At 39.9% G+C, this 13195-nt stretch overlaps 1 protein-coding gene across 3 annotated transcripts in view; it reads right to left on the bottom strand.

The window, feature by feature from the left end:
- The window catches only part of Tet (tet methylcytosine dioxygenase-like), a 146915-nt gene that overhangs the window by 26121 nt on the left and 107599 nt on the right, over positions 1-13195 (bottom strand). For all 3 annotated transcript variants that reach the window (XM_033336140.2, XM_033336138.2, XM_033336144.2), the window contains one exon: positions 8964-9203. In XM_033336140.2, coding sequence (XP_033192031.2) covers positions 8964-9203 — 240 coding nt within the window. The remainder of the gene's footprint in view (positions 1-8963; positions 9204-13195) is intronic.

Genomic DNA, 13195 nt, shown 5'->3' with positions numbered 1-13195 from the left:
ATCTTGATTATACTATTCTTCTAATTTTTAATGAAATTCTACAGAATAGAATTTGGTAAAATTTAATGCAATCTCAGCAAGAGAGGCTAGCCCTCGAAGCGATAAAGCTGTTCACTTCAACAATACGACACGTGTACAACGAGCTCGTTCAGCGCACCTCTAAGACACCACATAATTTAAACCCCCATTATAGCTTCCACTTTAGAGGCGTGTGCGCGCTCGCGACCAGCAACAACGCCTCCTTTATTCACGTCAGAACGTCGAGGATCGTGTTTTACACGCATCCTTCTCTCCTCCCCGGCTACCAACCACTTCACGAATCAACCAAACGAAACCTTTCAGCCTTTCAAACCGTAGGCTACATTTTCCTACTTGTTGTTTCCTTCACAACGTCTTCACAGTGAATGATGAAAATATACTTTGTAACAACGACAAGCTTCGGTATTTTCGAATAATTTATTAGATTTCTGATTGCCTACGGTAGAAAAGGTTCTAGAAAATTCATACGAGAACATTTCTAATCTTAAAAGTCGCAAGTAGTTTCTAAGTGGTCGTGGAATGGGCTTGGTAAAGTGATCATTTTTGTTACGAGTAGCTCGATTTTACTACAACTTCCTGTTTTTAATTCTTTGTGCGTTGTGATCAATATAATGAAATTTATAATTTCAATATAAATATAAATATAAATATTAAATTTAGAAACTGCTCACAAAGATTGTGAAATGTAGTTAATTCCAAAGAAGAAGAGATAAACAAAAAAGAAATAATGAGAAGTAAATATCGTAATAATCACTTATATACCGGTAAAAGTAAAAAATATTTAAGAATTGATTTATACTATAACGATATGTTTTAAAGCAAGCAATACATAATCCAACGTTACAATGTTTGCGATACACACGTGTTCTTTTTCTAACTCATTCGCCACTCCCATCCTTTTTGGGAGAAGAATATAGCGTGAGCGATCCGCATCAGACCTATGTCTGTCACGTAAAAGGTTAAACATATTATTACATCGTTACGTTTATCCGATTTTACGGCTGGCATAATTAAACCCTCAACCCTATTCTTATAATACACGTAACCTTACAAGAATTCGTATCGAGTTACCTACAAGCTATTGACATATATGCTGTCTTGTTTCAATTGTATACTAACAATTTTCTGAAAACATGCAAAGTTGTTTTCTAGATTGTTATTAAAATGAGATTGAAAGCTGAAACATTTAGGGACCGTAACAGGGTCAATCGTTTCTTCTCTTCCACCCCATAATTCTCCGTCAATTTTACGAAAAAGAATCCAAGGAATTTTCAGTTCCTTCCTCGACAAAATACTTCCGCCTCGCTTTATCCACCCCGTGCATCACCCCATCAACCCCATGCTGTTCAAAAAAATTCTTCATCTTCCCCAACTAGCAGACCCGCCCCAGTACACGCAACGAATAATTACCCCATGTACACACCTGTTCCATCCGCGAATGATCACGAGGGGAACATTGGCGAGAGGATCGACCGATATTCGATTACGCGTAGGCCGGCCGAAACGCGTGACGGCAGGGGCGAATTTAAACCGCTTTGAAAATCGAGCCAGAAATTAATTTCACCGTTCTCTGTCCGTTTTTCTCTCTGCCAACGTTCTACGGCCCTTTCCATTCCCTGTTTCATCTTCGAAGCCCTGGCAGTCGTTCATCGGACTCAAACAAGAGGGGGCTGCAAATTTATCGACGAATTAGCCACAGCAATCAGTCCCGCATCGATACGCTTATTTCATTAAGCGATCCGTTGCGTGCGCGCGCGGATGATCGCAACGAAAATTCATTTATCAACGCGATGTCCCCATTGGAGCTCGTTTCTGCAGCCCTTTCCTCTGGTGGTACGACAGATAACGGTGCTAAACGATCTTTTTTCTGTTTTTTGCGTATCGCTTTAATATGATTTTCTTTTTCTTTCTTCTTTTCTTCCCTTTTCTTCTTCTCTCTCTCTTGTTGTCTTCTTTTTTTTTTTGTGTCGCTTCTAACCCAGCGATCGGCGAGCGGCACATGCCATGAAACCCGATAAAAACGGAATCGTTTGCGCAGTAAAACAACTTTTATCGCGTTGTTTATATGTTGGGCGACGATTACGGGAGAGCGGTAACCGCGGCCTCCGACGCTTCCATCGTTTTTCCGACGGCGACAAGCAGAAAGGAAAAGGGTTGAGGAGTGGCTCGTTGTAAATTTCTATCTCGCCGTTGCTTTGCAATCGTGCGACGAAATCGATCTGAATTTATTCCTGAGACACGATGGTGTATTAGTTCGTTGCTTTGAGCTGATCTTACGTTGGCGTTGAATGGTCCGATGGATTTAGGAAAATGTTTCATATTACACAAGAAGGTTAACTGTAATATAAAGTTCGCGGTGGAGGAATTGTCGATTGACTCGCGTTTGTACAACTTTTAAGAATATTTTCTCTCAAAGAATATTCGAACAATATTTCGATATCGGAATAACATGAATAATAACGAAGAACATCTAAATCTACTTTAAGAATATTTCTTCCACATCTGTTCATTTTAAGATTCTCATATTAAAACATTTCAAGGCGTAGACTGCTAAACACACGAACAATTTACAACGATTAATATAATTCTCGCACGAATAATACAATTCTTCATCGAGTGGAAAAAGAATATAAGTCTCGATATTGAAATTATCAGTTCGAAGTTACTTTCTCAAGCACTCCATCCGTACTTCTTTTTTTTCGGGTTTTTCGACCCGCAAGATTTATATGCTCATTCGTTAAAACGTTCCTTTCGAGGATAGTCTCGTCGACAGATGCTGTATCGGGCCCATAAAATTTTCGACGCTTTTGTCGATAGCTTTTCGACGGAATTTTCGTCTTCGTTCCTTTTTTCGTCTCACCCCTGAGGAGCAAGGGGGACACGGGATTTATACGCGCACAATCCGGCGTGTTTAAATCGAGCCTACGAGAAAGAATTGGCAAACAGGAAAGGGGACAGCAGAAACGGGTATCCCGCGCTATCTACATCTTAGCCGACGGTTTTATTCACGACTGGCTCGCTTTCGGCGAAAACAATGCGCCTCAAACGATCTCGCGTAGAGAGAAAAGGAGAAGGAGAAAAAATCTCGAAACAAAGCCGTGGGCTTACACCTTCCGTGCTTTTTCTCTAAGAAATGCGAGCGAGCTTATTCTTCGTCCGCGGTTCGACCACTGCGTCCAGCGGTGAAATTGAGATCGACGTGCGTCGAGAAATTCATGGTGGTTTGTGAATTGGGTATGGATAAAGGATATAGCCATGGGATTGAAATATAGATATCAAAAATTATAGGAACTAGTTTGTTTCAAGAACGAAACGACTGCAGCGAATTTTTCTTCCGGAAATTTTAATTGCCGAATTTTGGAATTTTCCAATAATTGAAATTATCGGATTCTCGGATTCCGGATTTTTCAATGTTCGATCTGCGATTTTCTAATTTTCTGGTTTCTTAATATCCTAACTTTCTGGTTCCAGGATTTTCGACTTTCTGTTTAAAATTTCCATCGATACGAGGCTAATCACCTTTTAGATGCTCGTAGAACCGATTCTCAGTAACACCATTACGTTTCCTAGAACTTATCAAGAATTCAAATGCACACATTCTTTGAGTTGTATACCTTGCTGGCAACCTTCTGCTCCATAAGTAGCGCAACTATTTTTTCCTCGAATCGTTAGAGATTCAAATATATTCTTCAAACATTCTCCGCGACACAAGTGTTCACCAACAGTTGTTGTTACTTCGCGCGATCTTTACTCCGTGTCTTAAAACTTTGAACAGACGCAGTTCGCCACACATTGACTAAACTTGAGACATTTACATATTTATAATGTTTAAAGACTCTTCTATAAAATAATCCTTAGACGTTAATCTCAATCCGCAATTCCACTAGTTCGACGACGCTTTCTCCAAACATGTTGTTTAAAATATCCCTAATTTCTCACTAATCTCGTAATCAATTTTTGATACTTCTGTAAGCGTTTCAATGCTTAATTCCGATCAAGAAAACACAATTGCAACTGTTCGTCTTTTTCACGCTATTTCCAATACTCCCAATTTAAAAGTTATCCACGAATAACGCAAAGCTCTCTAAACATTCCGATGTAGCAAACTGTAAATGCAGTCGATGCAAGTAAGCAGTATTCCTCGATCTAAAAACAATTAGAATCGATTCACGATCGTACACATAAAAGAAGTTGCCACGTCTATCTTACTCATTTTTCTACGCTCTTCTGTATACTCGTATGACAATTCGTAGAAAATGATCGTAATCGTGTGACAGAAGCAGAAAGCAAACTGAATTGTACGCAACGGCGTGTACGTGGATCGCGACAGAGCGAAAACCGCACGTGCTTCGCGGTCGGACGCAATTCGTGCATTCGGACAACGAGCGTGCCGCGTTTCGCGGTTTCGGTTTACTGCATAATTGTGCGTCGGGCCGGGTGGCCGGCTGTAACGTTGATTCCTTTATCGGCGACGATATTGCCAATTACCGTATCGCAGGACTGACCGCGTTTACGCGCTCAGATAGCCTCGTTTAACACGGGGTGAAACGCGCGATTAACGCTGCGGCCCGTCGTTTATAACGCGAGTGTGCCAAGCGCGCCGGAACGCGGCACGAAACACGTGTTTCCACGAGAACACGAGCCCTTTATTCGCGTCGTGCTGCCCTTTCTGCTCGCCCTCTGGTACGTTCGTTCAGTCGCTATGCTGCTTTGTCGACTGTCACCGACTGCAACACGGCGTTTTGCCGCAATTATTCCAACCTCGATCAAGCTTCCTAAGACGATCAAGCTATCTAAGACGATCACAAGCTATTCTATCAGTCCTTAGCTCGTGGAGAAACTGGAGATGCGAATGGTAAAGGTGGAATGGGATTTTGAATGGATAGCGATTACTGGAGTACATATAGTTACGGAAATTTCTATGAATGTAATTTAAAAAATACAGTCCAGACAAAAATGTGTTTCACCTAGTAGATATCATGACAAATACTACAGTTTGGATGTTTCATATATTTTTGCGTTCTGTGTACTTTTAGATTTATACGTTATCCCGCTTTGGGACTGGTGGTGAGCAAAGTACGAAAAAATAAGGATAAGGAAAAATATGCGAACGAATGCATGAAAATATACTTAACACAGAGAGAAGAAAATTGGTAGAAAATTCATTTTTTTTTAGAGTTGATTGACCTGTGTCTTAAAATCAATGTCCTTTCTTAGACACTTGAATAGCTTTTCATTCTAATTTTCTAATTCTTTCGTTTCTCGTTTCAAAACCAAAGAATCTTCACCTAAAAATCCCCAAGAAAATACGCTCCAGAAATTCCTGTCTCACTTCTAAAAAGAAGGAACGATAAAATGAAACCGAAATGGCAATTCTATCCAACAGAAGATTTAAAGATTGAACCGTTGGAGGATAGGGGAGAAAAAAGCAGGATACGAAGGAAGAGGTATCGCGATGCGAAGAACGGTGCTCTTACCGAGGTAGCGTGTCGATCCGGCGCGAGCACTGGCTGGCTATCGCGTTTTCGCGGTTTTTTGCCTCGTGACAAGGGCTGCGAGGAAATCGGCTGCCGAAATAACAGCATAACGCCGGGGCAAGGGTAGACTACCGGCAGACAGCGACTATGGGGGCGGTGACCGCCCGCCAACGCGAATCAATACCCGCAGGAACAGGAACCACCGACCTAGCGAGAGAGACAGCGACCACGCCATGAGGGGTAGAGAAAAGGGAACGTCCCAGAGGCAGTGGCAGAGAGAAGCAGAGAGAGGGGAAGGAAAAGCGAGCAGTATCAAGAGAGGAGCAAGAGGTGGCAGCGGGGTTGGAGGCGGAGAATGACGGGCGGAGAGGAACAAGCCTGGCACATCGACGCACCCAGGGTGCCAACGGCGTGGAGCAAAGTGCCGATACCTGTCTCTATCTTCCGTGATTCCTTCCGCGGGTGCGCTGTTTTTCACTCTTCGAGATTCTACGGAGAAAAAAATCATCAAAGAGATCGTGTACACGTGCTTGTATCCCTGCCTTTTGTCCATATGTACGAAGACGAGTGGAATTTGCACCTTGATAGAATGGATAAAGAATTTTAGATTTTCAGCGTGGACAACATTGGGTACGAGTGAGGAAGAAGATGTTCGTTGGGAAGGGTTTTGTGAGGAGATTTTTAGATGTTGCTCGGAGGATGAAGATCGTTATACGTTGCAGAGAATGAACGTGGAAGCCTTTTTTAAAGAAAGGATTAACCAGTATAGGAAAGCGTATACATTGCGAGCCTAAATTCATGATACGAGCGAAGTCTGGGAGATTTGATGGCTTGAAATAAGAACGAAATCATTTGAAAATAAATTAAAGCCTAGAGCGAACAATTCTGAAAACTAAATATGGAGAAGTAAACATTTTTGTAATCAACTTCTTACACCTTCGATAACGAAATTGCAAGAATAAAAGACGATGAGTAAAGGATTAATTTCTAGCATGTCTCTGACGATGGCTGATAGTAACGGAGCGGTAAATTTTCGCCGTTTGCTCGTTACTTGTTCTGGAAACGCGTTCTTCTGCCAGAAGGGAGAAAATTGAACTGAGGATTGAACGGGACAGCCTTGGATGGTAGTCAAACCGGACGAGTCGTGGATGGACTGGTACCTCGTTCACGGCACAGACATCGCGGGTTTAACACGCGCATTTTTGCACACGGATAATCTTCACACGTGTTCGTCAGCAGAAAACAGAGTCGGTTCGCGCTTGGACAGACTGGTTTGCCCAGTAACCTCGCAGTACCAGGCCAAAGAGAATCCAGAGAGAGGATGCACAAGCTCGAAACGATCGTGGAGAACCGCATTCCTTCCGACGTTTCAACCTACTCCTCGATCGACTTTCCTCTTCCTCTCAGCCTCGTTGAAAGTGACAGTCCGGATGACGCTCGTCGAGGAAGCTCCTCGAGATTGAAAGACTGGTTTATACCGGTGCAAGTTGCTGCTTGATGCGAGAGTCGAGGAGGTTTTCTCATTTTTTAGAACTTTGTTGCTTTTCTTAAATGAAATTACAGGTTCTTTGAAGGTTTTCTTTGAAGAAGGTTTCCACTGTTTCCAGACTAATACATACGTTTCAAGAACTTTTATTCTCTGCAAGAATTTCTATGAGGACGAAAGTTTAACCGTTTTAAGTCTAATTGCTCTGAGTTGTTATAATTTCTCTAATATCAATAACATCTGACTTAGGAGATACACCATTTCATTATAAGTGGACCTATCATATCCCATTAAGAAAATCTATTTCTTTTTTTATGTAAGTAGAATCTATCTTGAAAGGTAGTGTACCGTGGAAATTTTGTCGTACTTTTGGAATTGGACAAAAGATTTCCAATCTTCCCTATTTTCAATTTTAGTTAGAAATATTGCTGGAAAATGTGACATAATTTGGAAAATTTGTATTAAACTTTATAATATTTACCGTAAAAACTTTAATAGAAGCTCTACGATATTTTGTATTCTATCACTCTCCTTGGAGAATTTGCAAGATTTATGTTCCAATTAGTCGAATCTTTTATCAACGGGAAACTCTGAAAATTTAATAACTCCTGCTTTAATGAAATTTCCAATCCCGTTATCCCTCCTGAAGAGTAAGATAATCTGAAAAATGTATATTCTAATCAATCATAATTTTTTATTATTAGAAAACTTCGAACCTTTACTGTACAATTTTCTACTTGATTATATTTCGCTATCTTGCAAAACTTCCTTAAAACAAAAATACAAGATGTTATTTTCGCTCTTAACAAAAATTACAAATTGTAGGCTTCAGTTCGTTCGAAAGAAAAGACCGCGAGTATTTGCTTTGGTTCTTGAAAGCAACGACTTTTGCTTTGCTTTGGTTCTTTCTTTGGTTTGGTGAAACGCAATCTGTGGAACACAGCGGGGGAGGAGCAAGCGTATTCCCTTGCAGGGTGAAGACAAATTGAAGTAATGAACCGCAATGGTCTAGGTCAAGGTCCTTGGCCTCGGTTTAGCATTGGTATACACGAAATACACCAAGGGGCCATACCGATAGGGCCGCACTGTTTATTCCCTCAAGTGCTACGTGTTACATGCCGATATACTGTGCCAGATTACGGGAGAGGAGTGGCTAAGCAGGAAGGGATCGATGTTATCCTTGGGGACCAAGACGCCTGTAATCTCATCGAGGATTTTCAACTCCATTTGAGATCGTGCCAGACAATCGGATCCCTCTAACACGCGAACTAGAATCTGGCTAATACTCCGGATAAGAAATTTTCCAAGCAGAATATTTACAAATTTCCAATCCAATTACGTAACATCTTTGCTTCTTTTTTATTTTAGGATAATACGTTAATCGTGCATATTTTATTGAAGATAAAATATTGAAAATTTGAAGAATTGTGTGTTTGCGTGTGATGATCACTTATTTAGTTTAAATATTTAACAGATTAATTAATTCTGGGTATCGACGTGTGAAATATTCCTCATGTATAGTTAAATTAATATTCTTTTTCTACAAAAATTATATTTTCATAATTTGTTCATCCTTTTGTCATTTTGTTTTTTCAGTTATTCCAATATGTACGATTTTGAAGCATCTATTAAAATTGGAATATTGTGATTATGTCTGGTATCTCATCAATGCACGAGATATTCCTCGTATAAAGATAAATTAATATTTCCCTTCTCTGAACGTGTCTTCCTATTATGTACAGTTTATTCACAAAACATGGCAATTTCTTACAGTTTTATATTCTTCCCTATGAATAAATTTCCCCCGCGATAAGATTTACCTACGTTTTACGGGAGATTACGTGTCATAGATATCAGAGGAGGATTCGAAGAACATTAAGCACACGTTTCAACAGATATTCGAAACATATAACGTTCAGAGTATCTTGTAATGTATAAGAGGAGACCGAGTGTGTACTTACCATAGAAACGACAGGAGGCGGAGGATTTCCGTTCCTAAGTGCCCCGGTTTGTTGGTTCGCCGCGGGATTCAGATTGTCCTTGGATTGCTGCATGGGATCCGGCTGATGAAGCGTTTGTTGCGTTTGCTGTTGCGGTTGTTGCTGATGCTGTTGCAGCCCGCCTATTCCAGCCTGTGGACTGCCTAAGCCTGCTGGTGCGCTATCTGGTGTACTCACTTGTCGCGCGATCTTTCGATAACTCTGAAATACAAAAGTTAATCTTTCGTCAGACAGGTACATGAATAGTAGCTTTCGAAAATGAATATTCAAATATTTTTCAGATTTCTATGGTATGGGTTTGCACTGTCGTTTCTATTCAAAGCTTCCGGCTGTAAGCTCTGTGTAATCCATCTTCGATTGAAAATTCCAAGTTCTACAAAATTGAAAAGTTGTGGAATTTCAGAAGATTCGTATGTTGAAAAACTTTAGAATCTGGTCATTGAAACGTCTACAGAAATAACGGACACAGTTCTAATATATCAATTTTATTTATCGGAAGAGAGATAGGAGCGCGAGTTTCGTACTCTAAGGTGCAAAATTACGAAAGTGCAAAAATTTATGTGTGTATAGGTAATTAACGTCGTCGACGAATTTATAATAGCACAATTTTCTTAGAGAAATATTTGATTCTTAGTTGGGTTTCGTTGAAGCGAGTGGAAAGTGGAATTGCCTACGTATTGCAGCAGCCACTTCGACTTGAATAGTTCGAAAATCGAAAGATTCAGAAACCTTTTTGGGATTTGAAAGCTTGAAAGTTTAAAAGTTTGCGAACTATGAAATTTAAAAGATTATAAAATTTAAAAAGCACAAAAAGTTCAAAGTTCACATTCGTCATAGCGTAGTTGTATTTTCACAATAGTCGATTACGGCGTTTTCAAGCACGACGGAACGCGACGCAACACAACGAGCAACAGCCATCTATAAACTATATCTTGGAAACGCATAAACGTTGTTCGTGCAAAGAGGCTCTCACACGAACAACAAGAAAATCTGAAAGAGGTTGAAATTTACGGGACATATACGCGCGACGTCTCGCGTCCAATTATCCAATAACTTTCATCCTCGGGAGGGGCGTCGAGGTAGGTTGAACGACACACGCGTTCTTGCCTGTTCCTCTTCATTCGAGCAAAGTGTTTTCTTCTTGTATTGGGCCGCGTTGTAATCACCCACGCACGAGCGACGCGTCACGTCACGCCGGGCACACGACAAACAGAAGAGGCGGCTACGCTTTTGAAATGGCGAGGAAGGAAGGAAGGTAGGCAGGCAGGATGGTGTGTGGCACGGTAGCCGACCGTACGACGTACGGTGTGACCCTAATGCTAAAAATACAAAGGTGGCCTAAGTAGGCCGAGCCGGCTGAAACGGTTTCCATAGTTCAACAAGCGCCGCTGCCCGACAGCTATAACCGGCCACCCAACCGCCCCCAATGCCCCGCCACAAACGCAAACTTAATCAATTATTACGACGTCCCTCGAGGTATCACCATCTCTCGTAAACGTTTCGCGGGTGTACTTACAAAGATCATCGATGAAACAACGCTGGTGAAATTTCGAGCGTTTTTCAAAGAAGCAATGATTATAGATTGAGATTGAAATTGATCGAATGTCATTATAAAGTTCTAAGGTCTAAGTTGAGGAGGAAATAACGATGCTAGAAAATATAGAACTTTATGGTGTACATTCATTGAGAGGAAAATTGCAGACTGAAATAACGCGTCGTTAGCTCTTAACGGGTTAATTTATAAATAAAATAATAAATAAACGTCGACATAACTGAACAATGTCACGAATAGAAAGCAATTAAAAAATTGTTAAAAAATGTTTCTGTTTGGTTTACAGTTTACTATTTTTACCTCTCTCGTGCATATTTAACAGATATTGACTTTTAAATGACAGGTAAAATACCTATAAATCTAGGAATTTACATTTTCATCAGCAGTTTCGTTTAGTAGTAATTTAATAGTTAAAAGCAGAAAACCAGGAAAAAGTTATCCTATTATAATTTTCTCATATAGTTTTCGATCATTCGTGATTTTTCTGACTCAGAAAACGCGAGCACGAATAATTTAGGCGCTGCTATATGTTCGATATAATAATCGTTTTCAAGAAAAAAACGAAGAAATGATGGAAAAATTTACGTCAACGACTTCATCATCCTCAACTATCATTCTTTGGAAATTCTTTGGAATTTCGTAAGAATTCTTCTCATAACTGCCTTCAGTAATAACTAACTAACGTAGCTAGTATATCCATAGATATTAAAATAGTTTTCTAATGTGAATTATACTGCAATTACAATAATTGCATCCACGTTTATATCATTCTATCATTTACAAGTATAAAACATAAAACGTACCAAGCTTATAAATACCATGATCATTCTCGATTAGCCTTGAACAATCAATTGATCCCGCGCACGAGCCTAACCTAAACTAAACTAACAATTTCAAGGACCACCTTCAAGTACCATCCATACTATTTAAGCAAGTATAATATGGAGTTCATTAATCACCGATAAATCTGTCTTAGGATACTTACGAATAATTAATCTGAATAGCGAAATTATTGAAACCTTCAAGAATTATTATCTTACTTGCGCACTACGAATAATTATGGAAGTTCATATTTTTATGAACACAATAAAGAAAAAGGAAAAGAAAAATAAAAGATGTCAATAACGCAAAATCTCGAAAATTCAAAAAATTAAAGATTTTTAAATTAAGCGATTCGGTGGTATGAAAGTTTAAAACTTCGAACGTCTGAAAATTAAAAGATTCCAAATCCTTTTTACTTCTCTCAAGAATCTGTAAAAGTCCCTAATAATCAATCTCACGTTCAGAGAAACCCGATCAATGAAAGTAGCGTAAATCCGAGTTAAATAGGCCGCAAATCCATCCAGACTGTCATCGCGAATCCATCAGCGTAATTACGACACAAAGTTGCTCACAATAATGCTGACATTTCCTTTTGACACGTCTCTACTCGCCAGAAGAAATCTTTCACGAAGAGTCACGATTCTCCAGCTCGAACCAGCACCGATAGGTGTGAATTATTAGTACGGGAACATCGAGTTTCACGTTGACGAGCAACGATGGTCGAGATTATAAAGAGCTGGTTGTTTATTCGTTGCGGGCACAGGTTGCCGCAACCGCGACGCGGCCAGCCCCGTCATAAATGTAAATTGAATTCCGTCGCATAAATTTCCACCGTGCGGCGTACCCAATAAATTCACCGCCCGATACAATCAGTAATATTCTGTAACATCGTCGCCGATCGGATTACGAAACTCTTTCCGCGCTGATCGAACAAGTGCCCTTGGAACCCTGTTGACTCTTGGACGAGGAACCATCCTTCGCTCATTATCCGTGAAACTGTTATTATACGTCAAATAATATTATAGGTAAGTAAGGGTATTATAAGTCGACCATGAGTTGCAAGAAAATGGGTTCGTAGGAAGTTAATCGAGTACAAATATCTGAATTTTTGAATACTCAAATTGTTGAATTTAAAAAAACTTTAATATTCAAAAATATGGAACTGCCAAGCGGTTAAATTTGTTAACAATTACGTTTCGAGTTCCCGAATTTTCACGTTTCGATAAAATCCGATTACATCGCGATCGAGCTGTTAAATTTTTAAATCATCGGCTTCTTCATATTAGCAAATTATCGTATCGTTAAATTTTTGATCCGTCAAGCTTCGAACGTTCGAAATTTTGGAATTTGCAAATTCTCCAATTTAAAAACCATATCAATTCGTTGTAGATTATTGATCTGACTAATGAATCGATAGATGAAGCTTTCTTATGTTCAAGTTAACACTTGAACTTAAGATGCTCTTAAAACGAAAGTGAAATACCGATAAAAAGAAATAAAAATAGAGATAGAAAATAGAAGGCCACGGCAGAGTCGTTCTTTACCTAAGAAATGTTATTCACGTAGCTTTTCGCTCGAAGATATGTTAAATACCACCTATGCACCTGTACGATCTGAGACGTGTTCTGTGTCAGGACAACAGCCTTGCAGAACGGTTTGAAATTACCAATCACTTATTGCGGTTCGATTTTCCGCGCTACCTGGCCGGCATCGCTGGAATCGTGACGCGTTACGCCGTCACGTGTGTGCATATACACTGTATACTTTATAAATAGACAAGGTCTCGGGCCCACGCTAAGCCCACGGCTAGAGAGTGCGT

The sequence above is a fragment of the Bombus vancouverensis genome, chromosome 10 (genome assembly GCF_051014615.1).
Source record: "Bombus vancouverensis nearcticus chromosome 10, iyBomVanc1_principal, whole genome shotgun sequence".
Classification (NCBI taxonomy): Eukaryota; Metazoa; Arthropoda; class Insecta; order Hymenoptera; family Apidae; genus Bombus; species Bombus vancouverensis.
This window is presented reverse-complemented; position numbering and strand designations above follow the sequence as displayed.